This window comes from Bidens hawaiensis, unplaced genomic scaffold (genome assembly GCF_021521415.1).
Source record: "Bidens hawaiensis isolate Kalapana, Puna unplaced genomic scaffold, B.hawaiensis_p1.1 tig00024430_1, whole genome shotgun sequence".
NCBI lineage: Eukaryota > Viridiplantae > Streptophyta > Magnoliopsida > Asterales > Asteraceae > Bidens > Bidens hawaiensis.
The window spans coordinates 158676-177390 of NW_027493850.1; the positions used below are offsets into that span (position 1 = coordinate 158676).

At 33.1% G+C, this 18715-nt stretch overlaps 1 protein-coding gene and 1 pseudogene across 1 annotated transcript; both read left to right on the forward strand.

Moving 5' to 3' along the window:
• The first annotated feature begins 2301 nt into the window (after nucleotides 1–2301).
• On the forward strand, nucleotides 2302–3145 carry LOC143569246 (uncharacterized). Its single transcript, XM_077055211.1, has 2 exons — nucleotides 2302–2692; nucleotides 3039–3145. Exons 1-2 carry the CDS (start codon nucleotides 2302–2304, stop codon nucleotides 3143–3145), a joined length of 498 nt encoding a protein of 165 aa, XP_076911326.1.
• A 10383-nt stretch (nucleotides 3146–13528) lies between these two features.
• LOC143569247 (subtilisin-like protease SBT1.7 pseudogene) lies at nucleotides 13529–15551 on the forward strand (annotated as a pseudogene).
• Nucleotides 15552–18715: the final 3164 nt, after the last annotated feature.

Genomic DNA, 18715 nt, shown 5'->3' on the forward strand with positions numbered 1-18715 from the left:
ATAACATATTTAGCGTAAAGTCTTTCAATAAAGATGTGAATTGCGAGGGATTGGTCGACGAAATATGTCTTTCAATAAAGATGTGAATTGCGAGGGATTGGTCGACGAAATATGAATCGGAGGGGGGAAGTAACATAGCTTGATATTACAGTTTTATCTCAAGATGGGTGGGGGGAAGGTAGTACAACCCACAATATATAAGTCATGGCCCAAATGCTTCTTTCTAAACTATTTACACTCATATTTATCGTTCTCTTGATTTTGAAATCCAAACATTATTAAACAACTTTTACCAAACCAAACTTCATTGCATTGAGTTGCTATAAATTATTGATGTTCATTTTCCTTATAATTTCAAATGTATTCTGTCGACATTTACGTGTTACAGTTTCTACATGCCTAACCATTTAAGGGAGTTGACCAAATTATGTATATATAAAAAGAATCACTTATGACTGAATCTATAAGATTGGTTTGTATTTATTAATTCAGTTTTTTCATTAAAAAAGAACAATGATTTTATATTGAGGTCATTTTTTTAAACATATTTAGGTCCATTTTTTAATATATAGTTTTTGCTAAAAAAAACAAATTGCAATTATCACTCTGTAGTTGAGTGATAACAAGAGACTGTTTAATTATTTTTCAATTTTCATATAAAAAAAATAATACGAAGATAAAATAATAATATATATCATGGAAAGCATGTTCAAGAATATGAGCCATTTATGTTGTTTTAAGTGTGTGATCTTTACCTTTTCACGACAAACAGTTGGGTTTATGTAAATTGTAAAAAAAGATAAATTAAAATCATATAAAGTTTTTTGTTTTATTATTTAGAGGTGTGCAACTTATTTTTATTTCTTAAAGGTAAAACCTTTTTTATGCACTTGAAAAAAGACTTTTACAAGCCATGAAATCCTAGTGAGCAGGGGGGCATGCACATGTGATACCCCAATGTGTAATGCACATAGAAATCCATCATCGCATGATAAATTATGTTTGGGGAGACGGTGATTATCTTCATTGATGAATTTATCTGTGGTGAAAGCCGCTCGTTTTATATTGATATGTCAGTATATCACTTAGCTAGTCATTTTTATGATACACGGTTTATTACCTTTAGTTAACTAATGAAAGTTCAATTAACTCAAATAGAAAATTGCATCACGTTCATTGAATTTTATAAATTTCCGCTAAATTTAGTTTACATTTTGTCTTGTTTATGTTTGTCAATAAGGAAACATATGCTTAGTATGTTCGTCAACGACGATACATACACGTATGATTTCATACGGTAAACAATATATACTTTATAAATCTGATTGATATTCGTGTAACATGTATAGTTTTTACATTTTAGTTTCAACTAGATCTATGGCAAATTTTTTTGTATTTGTAATTTGTATTTTACATGTAGCCATTAACCATGTTCATTCATATATCACATTAATTAACATATTTTTCTGGTAAAACACTTATTACCCCTACCAAACATTTCATATTTTAAAACCGAACCCGTGTGGGAAAATCACAAAAATCATGTTTTTTTATTTATTTATTCAAGAAAAAAATAAAAGAAAAACAGATTTACTATTTTACATAAATAACCTCATATATACAAAAGACAACCAATGGGCTTTAGCTCAATTCAACCGGCATCGGAGGTCAGCGAAGTGAAAATTCGGGCCAGAGACCACAAGGTCTCAAGTTTGAATCCGTTTGCAGTCGAATTTTATCACAGTAAGACTTCAGACAACGGGTTTTTTTCTGAACAGAAGATGATAGGTTTAGGCCATCCAACGCCGTTTACAATCACGGACGTTGTCTTTTGTCATTAGGTTAACCCGAATAGCCGTGCTTTATTCGTTGGTCGTTCAAAGAAATATATATACCCAAGACAGATGTCTAACATTTCTTTACTAGTTACCAACTTACTATACATAATTTATCATTAAAATTTATAAGAATTGTTAAAAAATAACAAACTATTTCACAATTGATATATTAAACTGAAAAATATAGTTTGACACTTGACCCACGGATTTTTTGATTTCAACCATCGTCATATCGTTGTCCCAAAGTCGAACATCAGATTTCTTTTAACTTAAAAAATAATAACAATTTGCTTTAAATAGTAAGAAAAGGCCAACATTAGATGGGCCCACAATAGTAACACACCACCTATACCCCACCACACGGAATCTATGATCTTCACTATAAATATCACTTCACAGAACACTTTCTCCATAACAATAATATTAGCATACAACCCTAATTCCCTCCGGTGGTTCATTTCCAATGGAAAACCCAAAGCACCCTCTTCCAATTCTCTTCAAAAACCAATCCTGGTCGGCCGACACCCACCGCGACAAGGAATGGGAGAAGTTGAAGCTCAAACAACGCCGCCGGAACTTACACCGCCGCAGCATGAGTGCCAATGCTGCATCGGAATTTGACGTCACTGATGATGACATCAAAGAGCTCCAAGCTTGTTTCGAGCTGGGGTTCGGCTTAGATCCGTCAAACGAGTTGGATCCGAAACTTAAACGAGCTTTTCCTGCTCTTGAGCTTTACGCGGCCGTTAATCGTCAGTTGATTAACGGCCGCGATCTTTCTAGGTCGTCGTCGATGGACTCGGGTTATTCTTCCAGCTCATCCAGTGCGTCTACCCGCCCCATTGTTGATCCGAGTACGATATTAATACTTTTGACAACTCAGCCTGAATTTTTGAAAATATATGTATATACATAGATATGTATTAAAGTTTTAAATTAATAACTAATAAATAACAAAAGTTCAATTTTTTTAAACCCCAATAGCAATAAGTTTTTCATTTATTATTATTATTATTACATTTATAGTTGATTTTCAAAAGAAATATATATATATATATATATATATATATATATATATATATATATATATATATATATATATATATATATATAAGGGCCTATTTTTGAGTACCAAATGGTCTTGATACTGAATTTTGATAGGTTTTTGTTTTAGATGAATAATTTGTTTGATTTTTGTAGGTGATGATCCGAAAATGGTGAAGATGAGATTAAAGAGATGGGCGCAGGTGGTTGCTTGTTCAGTTCATGAGGCTTTCACGCATCCAACGATAGAATCTGCAGAATAAATAAACATGAACCCAGTTCTTGTGAAATGTGGGTGTTTTCTAGGGTTTTGAAAAAAAAGTGAAAGAATTCACCAAGATTCTATGTATTTTAATGTAATAAATAAATAAATAATAATTATTGATCATACATCTTTCTTTCAGTATTTAATTAGTGTTTATTTTATTTTATTATTTATTTATTTTGGGTTTTTGGTTTTAATTCTTAAGTACACAAATGAACAATGAAGGCATTACAACATGAAATATCAAAATCAAAGGACGAGGTAGTTAAAAGCATGTTTTAAGTTGAAAGAAATGCATTTTTGTTGCTTGAAATCTCAATAATCACTTTTGAGATGGCGTTTAGTTTTAATTAATTATGATTACTAAAAACTAATAGACAAGTTATCGTAAAATGAGGATTGCATTCAAGTGAATATGTGCTTATATGTATGAGTTTAGGACACTTATTTAAATAAATTCTTTGATTAGTTTTTCGATATGTTACGATTTGATGATGTAAAATAAATCATATTCTAGATATTTTTTAGTTCGTCACATTGATACTTATCGTGATAAACATAAAAGATACATCAATAAAGGCTGAAATTGATGAGCGACTTAAATTTGTACACAAGTACACCTTTTTCTTCGCAAATGTGATAGTAGGTATGATGAGGTCGGGTTACCAAAAATATCATATATTGTTTTGTTATGCCGACAAAGATTTGGATTCCTCTTCATGTTGTTTTGTTATACGCGGATACATATATAGTCGTAATAAGTTACAAAAGAAGAATTACGAATCAATAACGTTATTTGTGCTCGATTTGAAATCAGGAGGTGATTCTTGGAGCAAATTGTTGGTGCACAACTACAAGAATGTAATTTGATACTAATTATGTCGAATAGAGATTAGTTAATAGTTTTTTCAAAAATCTATGTATTAGCAGTTACACATATTTGTATCGATATATTGGTTCTTAACTTCTGATATATCATATTCCTAAAGATAATTAAACCAGAATAGTTATCTATCTCTATCTAATTATTGTTATCTCTATATAAGTTAGTAAATTTTGGACTTTGATAATTATTATCTATTATTTATTGCATGTATAAAGCATTTAACAAAGCACAAGGATAGAATCAATTTCCGTTTTCTCCATTTTGAATATTTTGTCACTTGCTTTTAATTGAGAATATTTTGAATATTTGGTTTTCAAAGTTCAAACAACAAAAATAAATGTTCAACGTCATTAGTTTTTAATTTTGTCACTTGTTTTCTGTTATTTGTTTGAAAGCTAAACATAAATTTAAATTAATATTCACTTTTAGTGGATATATTAGCAATTTCTATCTACATATTTGAGCTCTTTATCATATTGCTAAAGGTAAGTTAGAGTATCACTTTAGTTAAGAGTATTTTTAATTAACTTGTATAATAATAATTTTAGATATATATGAAGGCATATATATGAATCGGGATGCACATAAAAACATTCAACAACAATATTGTAGTTTGTTTTCTCCTTCTAACTCTTTCATGGTTTATTTGTTCTATTTACGTCTTTCCCGTCCGTATGCCTATTTTAGTAGAGGGTCTAAAAGAGAAGTTCACTGAAGTTCACTGATATTCCAAAATAGAATTTTGGACCTAGAGATATCATATACATAGTAAAAAAAAATTGCACTAATTTTATACTTCATCAACATAGTTAGGGGTAGCATAAGCCCTTCATACATCCTCCCATGTCTATTATAGGGATATCGATCTGGTTGAATTGAAAACCTAAACATACTTAAAATTGTTAACCCGTATATAACATGTGTAATTCATTTATCTAGATGAGTTAAATGAACCGACTAGAATTAAACATGACATAATCAAGTTGTAAACTAGTTATAAACTTGAAGTCAGCATGTAAAGGGGTAATGAATAGGGATGACAAACGAGCCCGAACCCGACGTGTAAACCCAAAACCCTCGCGAATGATATTCAGGTATAGGACCGGGTGTAGGGTTGTTTTTATACATTTTAGCGGGTATGAGATGGGCACAGTATTAGGCGATACCTAACCCGAATACATGAAACCTACTTATCAGTTAATTTGAACTCATATTCGTAAGCATTTTCTCTTTTCTATTTCCATTTCATCATTGGAATATGGTAATCTACTAATTTACTAATTTTTAGTTTTATATATCTAATTTTCTCAGGTCATAAAGTTATATAAAAGTTAAAACAGTAAGAAATATATTTTAGGATCCAAACAGGTCGATAACTTAAACTAAGGGTACATCTGTTACCTCAACACATAGCTAACGAGTATTGGGTCACTAATATGAGACACAATTTTGCAATCAGATATCAGATTGAGATAACCAATATCCATCTAACGTCATCCTTAATGGTACACTTACAAAAATATACTTTGTTCTGAAATTTAATTGCATGTTTGACACATCGAGATGTATAACTACGCGGGTCAAACATTTATCAATCCAAACAAAGCATGCTTAAATATACAAATTAATCTAAACACGTGTTTATTACATAAGTTAGACTTGAAGACTCAAAACCTAATTATTTAAATGTCACTTTCATGTTGCATTTAGAATCTCATAAAGAATTAACACCCATATATAGTTAATTAACTTAATGTTATAACTTCATAACTTAGGTAAATTTACGGATATCCCAAAATAGATCGACCTTGATGCTTAAAGTATATATTATGAGACACCAAAAAGGTAAAAGGAGCAAATTTTTAAATATAAAAAGTGAAAACTAATGTTGTTCAACACAAGAATCACTTCGATAGTCACATGAAAATAGTTGCCACAACACGTTTTTATATTTTGTCTTCAAACAATGAACTTAGGAAAGGTGACAATCAAATTATTAATTTTCTACTTTTCAAGACAGTTACGTAATATATCACATGATTTTTCAATTCACCATCATAAATAAAATTTTAAAATATCAATCAAACTAGTTAAATATCTTTTATTAACCTTTTCTTTTTTCCTTTTTTTTTTCTAACTAAAGGCATGAAATTTAACTCGTGTCGTAAGTATTTACCTTTTTGAGATCAAAATGGAAGATACGTCATTGGAAGTTTCGTTTTTTCCTTGTAAACAATAGAAAACGAAAGTAAATAAAACATATCTAACATTAATATATTTTGAAGGTGTTTACATTCGTAAATCGTAAAAAAACAAGGGAAGAAAGATTCAAATGAAGTACTTTTACATACCGTTATAATTTTCAATTGATGCGTGCTTTTTTAACAGTCATTTTATGTAATAAAACATAAGGGGACCAACCAGCAAGCAGCTAGCCCTCATAAAGTTACGTACATCCAACATTAATCACACCAAACTAGAATACACGAAAATACAACATAGATCAAAACGAAAATTTACACCAATCCTCACCTTTACATAACAATTCGGATTTTTCGTATTAATAAAAAACTTACATTTATTAGTATTTAACTTGGTTTAGCTTATTTCATATTCTCATTGAAAGAATAAATATATGAATTTATATATTTATATATGGTCATATTGTCATTTATATAATAATATATCAAAATAATTAAATTATATCTTATTATTATATTAGCTAGGTACTTGTTAATGAACCAATTACCCTTACTTGCTAATCAAGAGTTTCCTATTGGATGTATATAAATATATTGAGAGATTAATTAACATCATAACATAACCCTAAACACACATAACAAATTTGTGACTCTCTCTCTCTCTCTTCATAATTTCGGTTTCATCAAAGAACCATAATCCCCATCAATAATATACATCATAAAGGGGAACTTAACCAAGCTGACAATTATGTCATTTGGATCATTCTAATCAGTCGTGGCTACTCTATATGTTGTAACAGGTATGTTTTAGTTATATGTTTATCATAGTATTCATGTTTTCCGTTACCAACGTGAATAACTGATCAACATATGGTATTAGAGCAATGTTGGTTAATCAATTTCTTCATGTTTCCCCTAAATCTAGATCTAAACCGGAAGACATGAACTAAAATTTGATGAATCCTACTTCTGCTTTTTATTATCATTATTTTGAACTTAGTGAATTCTAGTTTTATATAAAATTTTAAAAGTTGTATAACCGATTTCACATTAAAACCTTGTTAAAAATTTATGTTTTTTTCGCTAATGTTCTTCCTTTTCATCATGGGTTTATTTTTATTTTTTTGAAAATAATACATATTTTGGTTAGAATTCTTATTATGATTGTGTTTTTCTTAAAATATTAGATAACAAATCTCTAAAGATTTTTATGAATTTTGAATAATTATTAAGGATATAAATATCGAAATTAAACAAATATTTGAAAATAAATTTAATCCATAAGAATTTGAACCAGAATATTATTACCTTAAATAATTTTGGATTTTAATGCTTACCGACATCTCACAAAACTAAGATTTCATCAAAACCGAAATCTTATTAAAACCGAGATCTCATTAAAAATAGAAAACTTATTAAAAACCCGAAAACCCTTGATTCAGAGAAAAAAATAAATTTCATGAGCAGTTGATTTGCTATTAACTAATTAATGTTTTGTAAACACTATATATATATATATATAGATAAAGGATGAAATACAATAATCCTTTATCGTACATTACGTACGCGACATTTCACACCGTTGATTTTCAAAAACCCAAAATCACAATTACACTTATCTGTCCGTCCATCTCCCTCAATCCGTCTCCACCACCCCTCACCGACATCAGCACACCTCCTTCACCTCCGCTCACCGGCGCCATCAACACTCTTCGTCACCATCATCGCCGTCGACAACGAACTCATTGGAAAAACGCAAAACTCAACACAGGTTTGTTAGTTAATTGAAATTGAAATTAAAGCCATTTGATCAGTTAATCTTTGAAATCGATTCAATTAATCATCAATTTGAAGCTTCAATCGATCAATTTTGAGTTCTATTAATACAATACTCGTCTATGATACTAGACGGCCAAGAACCTCAGTGAATGAATAACCTAACTGATGACCCACTCACGAACCAACTGGCAACCCTACAAATGTAAACATACATCATATATATAGACTACCAACCTAGGCCCAAAACAAAGTAAAGCCCACCAAAATCAATAGATTTCGGTTTACACATAAATGCCCAACTAAGCCCAATCTAAGTTTAACAATACCAAGCATAAACCACAAAATATAGCCCAACAGAGCGACCACATCGCGACACATGGGATTTTTGGGTTTTCTTTTATATATATTATAGATCATTAGGGTTTCTAGAAGGAATGTCTACGGGCCTATAAATAGAATACTGGGTTTACCTAATAAGGACGGGTGCATAACAATAATTGAGAGAATATTCCTCATTTATGTAACCTAGTACGGCCGCCATTGAATACACGAAACCCTAGAAATTCCATGCAAATCCTATAAACAATTCCACTGTTCATCAATGATTTATATAATATATTGGAATCTTTGTGTTTATTGTGTTTGTTTTCTTTTACAATCATATACTCAATCCAACACTCTGTTTATACTGATTCCGTCGATATAATCAAAGGGTCTTCAATAATTAGATCTTGTGTGTTCTTGTAAACTATTATTAGTGTAGCATGAGATCCGGTCCTAACAAGTGGTATCAGAGCTTTGTACGCTCTTTGAAGACCACAAGATTGAAGTTTGATTGAAAAAGGTTGAAGCTTTAAGATCTAGAAAGGTTCTAGCTTTAAGATCTGGTAAAGTTGGAAGCTGTGGATAATCAAGAGGTGTCAACTAACAAGATCCCAAGATTGCTATGACAAGAAAACTACATAAAATGGAAGGTGCTTTTTGAGACCGCAGTTAACTATAATGACACGGAGCTTTGGGCTTCAATCAAGAATGGTCCATACGTTCCTACTGATACTACAAATGCTAATCTGGTGCTAGAAAGACAGATGAAGAAGAGAGATGATAAAGCTCTGTCTGTGTTGAAACTTGGCTTGTCATAGGAGATTTGACAAGTGTGAATCATCATACTAGTGCTAAGACTATGTACGATGCTGTGGTTATAATGTTTGAAGGACATGTTGAACTTAGAGACATAAAGAAAGACAAGGTTAAGCAACAATTAGACAAGTTCAAATTCAAAGAAGGAGAAAGGTTGAAGTCAGTACTATAGAGACTTATTGCTATTGTTAATGAAATTAGGACTACAGACCTTCAAATCTCTGATTTTGAGTTGAATAAGAAGCTACTTTCTTCTTTGTCAGGGAATGGTACACTGCTAGCAAGTTCATAAGAGAGAAGGTGAATTTTCCAAATTTTAAATTGGATGATGTCATCTCATTCCTATAAGCTGCTAAACATGAGATGATTGAGAATCACGTGTTTAAAGAAGAGAGACCAAGTTTTTTAGTGACTAATGCTTTGGTGGATCCTATGGGAAATCTTTCCATAAGGTCTCAACAGATAAATCCAATCATTGAAGAACCTTCAGATTTCAATTATGTTGCTTTAGAGACACCAAGGGTGTGCGGAAATGCTTCTGGAACAAGTCAACAAAGGTTCAATGTGCAGATAATAGAAGATAGTGACAATGCATCAACTGCTAGTGGACATCCTCCTTATGTTCAAAAAAACTCAAACCATGGAACTGATTATCAGGCCTTTTTTTTAATGTTTATTGAGTCATATAATGCATTTGTGGCCAAGAACCTTAGTCACACAAGTGTTGTTTAGGAAGATCTGGAACAAATAGATGTTGATGACCTTGAAGATATTGATTTGAAGTTTCAAGCTGCCATGTTGGCTGTTAGAAAAAAGAGGCTTTACAACAGAACAGGAAGATCAACCTTTTCTGGTCCTAATGAAAGAATTGGTTTTGACAAGTCAAAAGCCATTTGTTATAACTGTCAGCAACCAGGACACTTTGCTAGGTAGTGCAATCTTCCTATGCAATATGGGAATCAAGTGAATCAAGCCCAATTTTATCAGAATCAAAATCAAAATCAGCAGAATTACCAGCAAAGGAATCAGCCAATGAATCAAAATCCTTATTCTCAAAACAGACAATAGCAGAACCAACAGCAACCAAGAAATAATCAGTTGGAGATTCAAACAAATCAGAAAATAGGGAATGCTGGAGTAAACAATTAGGGTAATGTGGCTGTAACAATGATTCCTCAAGATTGTAAGTTTGGCTGGAGTAACCATGCTTTTGTATTGCCAGTTGTACAAAATAGAACAAGAAATGATTGTGTGAATGTTACAATAAGTTTTCATATATATGGTCTAAATGTTAAGTTTTAAAGCTAACAACAAGTATGAGACTGACTCTTGGTTCTCAATCGTTACCTGTTCATGATATCAAAGAGTTTGCAGATTGGTTATTGGATATAGGTGAAGGCAATCTTGGTGGTTCAAATGATGGTGAAGCAATTATACAAATTTCAGATTCAATATATGATTTAATAAATTTTTTTTATCCATCAATTTTAGAAAGGTTCAATGAGGTGAATTACTTTCAAGAACATACGATATTGGCTCCTTTAAACAAAGTCGTGCAAGAAATTAACGATGGTATGTTAGGATTTTTTTTCTGATGAAAATATGGGATATCTAAGTTTAGACAATCAAAATGAGGTTGAAAGTGTATCTAAAGATTTTGATCCATCGCTGTACTCTCCTGATTTTCTAAATAGGATAAAGATGTCTGGTTTTCCTAACCATAGATTGGTACTTAAGGTCGGTGTCCCGATTATGTTGCTACAAAATATTAAGCAAAAAAAAAAAGTTTGTGCAATGGAACTCGCCTACAAATTGTTAGCTTGTGAAAAAGAGTTATTGAAGATAAGATAAATCGTAGTTGTGGCCAGTAAGGAAGATCCGGTTGGAACGTCCTTACAGGCGGCTAACTCGCTACGATTAATACCTAAGAAAACCCATGTCTGGAATGTAGCTGGGAAGGAAGGCCTGGGTGGGTCTTGCTTCCTAGCGGCTAGAAAGCTTTTGCACTATGCAACTAATACGTAACTCTCTGGCGAGCCTGCAATTCATGTACGAATTGACTAAGGGCTCTACATATCCTTTACATTCGAACAAGGTAAGAAAGAAAGTCGGGGGGAAAACCCCTAAGTTTTCTTCCGGCGCTATTTTTCTTTTCTGTCGTAGAATAATCCAGAAAGGTTATTCAATTAAGGGTTGTTTCTGGTACTAATATCGGATATTGTATCTTACTCAATCGAAGTAGTCTTACTCCATCCGATAAAAAAACTTCATCTCAATTAGTTAAATAGAAGACAGTTTCCTCTTACACTTTATTTTGCAATGACTATAATAAAAGTCAACGACAGTCGTTAGCAAGAGTTGGGTTTTACTTAAAAAAGGCAGTTTTACATACGGTCAGCTTTATGTTATTTTGTCAATAGTGAAGAATGTTACTTTGTCAATAGTGAAGACAAGAGACGGCATTAAAATAGTCATATTAGACAAAAAATCTAATCTTACGAATCAAACAACAAATTTTTAAATATGGTTGAACTTGTATTATATTATATATAAATATATGTGAAGTATATATATTTTCCAATATATATAACATGGGCTATAACCTAGTGTAAGTTACAATCTTAAGAAAAGGAGCCAAAAATAATAAAAAGTAAGAACGTTAGATCATTAATTGTAGGTTTAAGAATGCCGTCCTCAACTTCTCTACTAAGATATCTTGCAAATCAAGACTACCTTCCTTCCATCAATTAACTCACTACTAAATTAAACAGTAACTAATATATAATATCTAACTAGGTTTGTATACGTCGCGTTGCGGCAGTATATTAGCGTGTATTTAGTTGGTATGGGTTCACTTCGTTATGATACCAGCAGTAAATTGAAAAAATTAATCTATCCACACAAAAAAATAATAATAAAATAAAAAAAGCAGTAGCAACATTGGTATAATTTATAATAAGATATTAAAAAAAACAAAAACAGCTTATGATCAAACCGACACGAATTTGGTTGGTATCGCCTAGCATCGATATGGTAATACACTAAACCAAAAAATTAAATTCATAAACGTCTAGAATACTCGTAAACTAATGTTACAAAAAAGTAACATATTTAAAATAACGTTTATTGGGTTAGTAAAAACCAGAGCGTTATGGCGGAGAGTAGATGCGAATTAAGTCGGTTTCGGTTCTGTTCCTTACGGTAAGGAACTAAAACGAAAAGAACATCAGTCCATAAAACCCTAGTGTTACGTCGGCGAGTCAACGAGAATTATATTGGTTTTGGTTAAGTTTGTTACGATACCGGAGCAAAAGTTATATATACATACATATATATATATAGAGAGAGAGAGAGGATCAAGAGAAAACTTATCTTTAGAGAGAAAACTTAAAAACTCCTAAAAACTCATAAAAAAATTATTTTTTAATTAAAAATAAAAAATTATTTTCAAAATTTTGTTTTAGTCGTTATTCTTATATTTTCTTATATTTCAATCGAAAAAAAAAAAACAAAAAAAAACAAAAAAAACCCGCTGTGATGCACATACGTATTACTGTGCGATACCGTTGTATTACACATGTGTATTACTATGTATTTTTGAGTTTAAAAGTGTTTTATTGCTTATATTCAATATTTGTGTATTATATATGTATAGTAGTGTTGTATTATATGGAAAAAAAAATAATAATAAAATAAAAGTCGATGTGGTGCACATGTGCGTTAATGTTGTATTACACATACGTACTAATAGTGTATCAAATATGTGCAATAGTGTTGTATTTTATGCAATACAAACACTTTTGCATATATGCAATGCACACTATTACACATGCGCACTATACCGATGAGGTTACCGATAAGTTTTTTTTTTGAACCAATAACAACATATAAGAATAATGAAAAAAAAAGAAACTTCAAAAAAAAATGAGAAAAAAGTTAAAAATAGTTTTTTAAGAGGAGTTTTCACTAGATCCCACCCTTATATATATATATATATATATATATATATATATATATATATTGCATGACGTGTCACAAGCTTGTGCCGCTACGTTGACCAATGTCATTCGATACATTACCGGGACTTTAAAAAACGTCGGTCACTAAAACCAAACCGGGCGTTATGCGACATCAAGCTTCAATATTGATTTATATATAATAATATTAGTTAATATTCTTGTCATTTGAGTAGAGATTTTTGTCTCCATATATAAAACTCTAGATATAAGTTTAATTAATGGTTTCTTGATATCATGGTTTGCATCTCCAGAATCCAAGTTATCATACAGTCCATACATATAACTCCAGACTTGAAGCTTTGTTATTGATATGCTCTAAGTAACAATGTCGCCTACAAGTAATATTGTAAAACATCTCCAAAAATGGCATCAACTGTTCGGCAACCATGACTATATATGTTGCATTGTTCCCACTTTACAGTATATTCAACTCAAATGACACAATCTATGAATCTCCATTTTGTCTTCTTTCTTTTCACTTCCATAATCATACCGATTACTTCATCATCTTCAATATCATCAGATGATTATCAGGCTTACATTGTTCTTATGGACAAATCAATGATGCCATCACCCTTCTCTAATCACCACAATTGGTACACTTCTATACTTTCATCGCTATCCGATAATGATAATGTTCCATCAATGCATCTCTACACGTATAACCATGTGATGGATGGGTTCAGTGCGGTCCTCACGAAATCACAGCTCAGTCAGCTTCGAAAGATGCCGGGCCATCTTGCAACGTTTGAGGATACACTTGGCCAGCTTCACACCACGCATACACCAAAGTTTTTGGGACTTAAGAAACATGCTGGACTGTGGCCGGTTTCTGGTTTCGGTGATGATATGATTATTGGCATACTCGACACGGGGATTTGGCCTGAAAGTGAGAGCTTTCATGACAAAGGAATGTCTGAAGTACCTTCTCGATGGCGTGGAACTTGTGAGACCAAAGGTTTCTGTAACAAAAAGCTTATTGGTGCGCGTTCGTTTAGCCAAGGGATGAAGCACAGAAAGGAAAACATTTCAACAACAGATGACTATGATTCACCTAGAGATTTTGAAGGACATGGGACACATACATCTTCGACAGCGACTGGTAATCGTGTCCAGCATGCTGATTATTTCGGGTATGCTAAAGGAACAGCTACTGGAATAGCACCAAAAGCGCGGTTAGCCATGTACAAAGTTCTGTTCTTGGACAACTCATACCATGCTGCAGCAAGTGACACATTAGCTGGAATGGATCAAGCGATAGAAGACGGTGTCGATCTGATGTCATTGTCGTTAGGGTTTGATGAGACACAGTTTCACAAAAACCCTATTGCGATTGGTGCATTTGCAGCTATGCAGAAGGGGATTTTTGTATCTTGCTCAGCTGGTAATGCTGGCCCTCATCCATACACTATGCTCGATGGAGCTCCATGGATCACCACTGTTGGTGCTGGAACAATAGACCGAGATTTTGCAGCTTATATTACACCAGGTGAGAATTTTTTGTGGTTTTGAAAATTTAAAAGCATTTCTAGGATGTTTTTGAAACATAAAATGTTAACTTTGTTTTAAAATATCAGTTTTGTTTATTTTTTATTTTCTTAACTTTAATATTTCGATATAAATTTTATTGAAAACTGAGATGTCGCTATGTTACATTCAGGTGATGAAAAGTATGGAACCCTAATTGGGAAATCTGTTTTCACGGAAAATCTATTGGTGGAGAGGGTTCCTATATATTATGGATATGGAAATAAAAGCAAAGAAACTTGTGATTCTTATTCTCTTGATCCTAAAGATGTTCAAGGCAAGTACATTTTCTGTGATGGTATGTCAGTTGATGAGTTGGAAAATAGTGGAGCCGCCGGAGCGATTTTCAGTGCAGATGACAGTGACTTTCTCCGGCCATATGAATTCAATTTGCCATTTGTTGTGTTAGAAACTAAGGTTGGAGAAAGGTTAAAACAATACATAATCAAAACACAAAATGCAAGTATTAGTGTTAAGTATGGTGAAACTATATTGGGTGTTAAGCCAGCTCCACAAGTTGCATACTTCTCTTCAAGAGGACCCGATCGACGATCTCCTTGGATCTTAAAACCAGATTTGTTGGCTCCTGGAGTCGATATCTTGGCTGCATGGGCGCCGAATAGGAAAAGTGCGCCGATCGGAGATGATTATTTGTTAAGTGATTATAAGCTCTTATCCGGTACATCCATGGCTTCTCCACATGTCGGGGGAATAGCTGCGTTACTGAAATCAACCCATCGTGATTGGAGTCCGGCTGTGATCCGATCTGCGATGATGACAACAGCTGATATTCTTGACAATAACAGAAGCATAATCATGGACATGACCAGCCGCGAACAAGGTATAGTATAGTAGAAGGGAAAATGACCAAATTAGTCATTTTGACCATCGAAGTTTTACAAAATGATATGACTTTTTTTCTCAAATATTAATTGACTTTCAATTTTTAATTTATAAAATGACTCCAGATAGAGATTTGTCAAGGGAAAATATAGTACGGCTAAATTTGAGGTCATTGTTGATGTTGATATAACTTATGCTTCTCCCGCCTTTTATGGGTATTTTGGTAATTGTGGCTATCTAAGCTGGTACGAGGTGAATGGAACCCATGTCGTAAGAAGTCCAATCGTATCTGCAACTTCAGGCAGGCCACCCTTATAAGATCAAGTTGAAGTTGTTAAAGCACACAAGTGCTTCTAATAATCAATTGCATTTTGTAAAAATGCTATCAGGTTCAAGTATCATGGACTTTTTAAATAAATTGTAGAAAAAATATTATTAAAAAGAGAATGATTCACGTTTAAAATGTTTCTAATTTACCGAAGTTTTTTTTTTCTTTCTGGTATTCAAAATTGGTAATTGTATTTATTCGAAAATTTAAAATATAGTGATACGAAAATTTAAATCCGACCTGCTTCGGCTTCAAAGGTGCACCAGGGCACGTCTCAGCTAACCTAGTGTACTCGAGCAGGTGGGGTCTTTAACACCTCATGGCTCGAGTCAGCCTCAGAAGCCAAGATATCAGCAAGGACACCCTCTGCCTATTTGAATATTGTAGCTTTCAACACAGTCTCCATTAACGAACTATTATCAAACTTGTTTCCAGAAACAGAACCATTCAAACCACAATCAAGTTTCCTTGAAGTATACTTTCCAGACTGTTTGTTTTGAATCGGGCTCAGTGCACACAGGCAAAAAAACATCGTCCATTGGTGTTGAACTTGACGGGCCATCATCTGATGTAAAGTTGACTTTTTCTTAGGCCAAACACGGGGTTATGGGATACATAGAGGCACCAACATTACTGTTCTTTTATTCCAAAAGAGTGAAATGTTTATCTGACTTCTAGTGGATGCAATAAAGCCCCGTTTCATAGAGCGGGTTGCACGCTTGGTTAAACAAGGGTTTTTGAGAGAAGCAAACTCAATAAAGCCCGCTTCATGGCAGATGGGTCACATCGAGAATAGTAGCATCTGGACTTCTAAAAGTGGATCTAAGGGCAAAGAAATCACTCACTTGCTCTGTAGGGGAAAGCGAAAACTAGTTGCTAGTTAAACCAGCCACATGTGAGGTAGTAAGACACGAGCAATATAAGCAAAAGAATGAGAAACATCATCAGAAAGAGAGACCTCAGAGGGGAAGACGAACCACTAGCAGGAACATAAGAGGAAGCTCAGGCAATTGGTACGACCAGAGTGGTGGGGTGGATCGTTGAAGCAGGCCCATTGGTTTGGGTAAGGAACATGGTATCCCCTTGCTCCAGAACGAATATCCATTTCGGGGAAAAGTAGGTAACACAAATAAGAATGAGACCTCAACAGATATAACAAAGCGATGACAAAAAAAGAAGCTGACCACGTTTGTTTACAACCATGGTGGGAACATAATCCTCATATGGCTAGTCCTACTAATCCAGGACTATAAAAAAACTACCTCTAGACAAGGCATCAGGTCATGAGGGTTTGCGACTAACAAATCATAAAATTTTTGGTAGTTAAGGAGGAACTTCAGTGATCACATCCCTCGATCATCAAGAAAAAAGAACCGTCCTTTCCAGCCTCTAAGGTTAGCAGGGGGTTCAAGGCCAAAATAGCATCATGCCTTTTCTCAAAGATGTGCCATGGCCCGCACAAGTCAAATGGTAAAAAGCACGAAAATGATTCACACAAGGACTTCTATATGGGTCTCAGCAAGTAACCTCGAAATGGGTTATACGGGCTACAACCAAAGGACGACATTCAAAATATGCAAGTTGAAAAGCATTAGGGTTTTGAGCAAAGCTTACTAAAGGGAATTCGGCAGTTGACAATTCTATGATGAATAATGCAAACTTACCATGGGGAAAGGAAAGATAAGTTGTTTAGGTTTGGGAACAACATGATTTAAATCCCAATGAATTATATAATAATCGTTCATAAAATCATATTATTTTTTATATGACGAAATATAGGAAAAAACATGAAGATAGAGGGCAAAATTAGAGCAAATAAGAAAAAAGAATATGAGTGGTCGCCATCATTAGGCTATAATTTGCTGCCTCGTAATACCACACGACGAAATATTAGACATGAATTCAAAAGAATCAAAAGAATATGAGGGGTCGCCATTATTTTGGGCTTTGTAGAGAATACACCCCAAAATAATAACAATCCAATAGTTGATGGATCACATCGACCTAGATAATGACAAAAAGGGGTCCAAATAGACGGGTAAAGTGGACCCCCAAATCATATCCGCGGAAATCACCTGCATAGTGACGTTGAATGGTCCATTGTTAGTACAGAATGTAGATGCGATTTGTATGAATATACATGCCAACTATTGTAACGTACAAAACTAGATATGTAATTCCATTCACACCACCGGTGCGTCTTTGACTCTCTTAATATACTCTTTTAGTATCCTTAATACAGAACCGTATTTTCAAGAAAGCTCGTCTCATCCTATATTACTATTAGGTGAATGCTTGCTTTAACATGCTTTAACATCCTCACATTTCATAAAAAAATGATAGATTACATTTTATTCGATATAACCAAATATTCATTTCCCTAAATCATTTTAAAATACATCCATTTTGATTGAAAATGAGATTTTTAATAAACACCAATGTCTAAACACATAATGATCACGTTGGCAACAATCTTTTAGGAGTTACGTTTGTTATAAAATCAGAGCTTAAGTTTTAGTTGTGCGTCGTTTATGTTATTTTTAAACCTATAGCTGGGGATTTGACAATCTGGCTCATTGGTTTTAACATAAACTTTGTTCCAGATTATAACTACAATTTTGGAAAAAGGTAGACCAAACCGGTTCGTTTTCACAATTTCATGTTTTAAGGGTTTTAGGAAGTTATTTATTTTTTCAAAAAAAAAACTTAGTTTTGTATTAAACTTTTAAAAGGATAGCGTACTTTTTATTAATAATATATACAAGCAAGTTTGTATTTTTGAAGAAATAAAAAAGGATAATGATAATAAATGCCAAAGGACCCGTTTTGTTTATACGGCCGGTTT

Excerpts from the sequence above, each read along its gene's own strand:
- LOC143569246 (XM_077055211.1), top strand. The coding sequence starts at position 2,302 with ATGGAAAACCCAAAGCACCCTCTTCCAATTCTCTTCAAAAACCAATCC. Across the intron at positions 2,693-3,038 it reads CCGCCCCATTGTTGATCCGA|GTGATGATCCGAAAATGGTG; the intron begins GTACGATATTAA and ends TGATTTTTGTAG.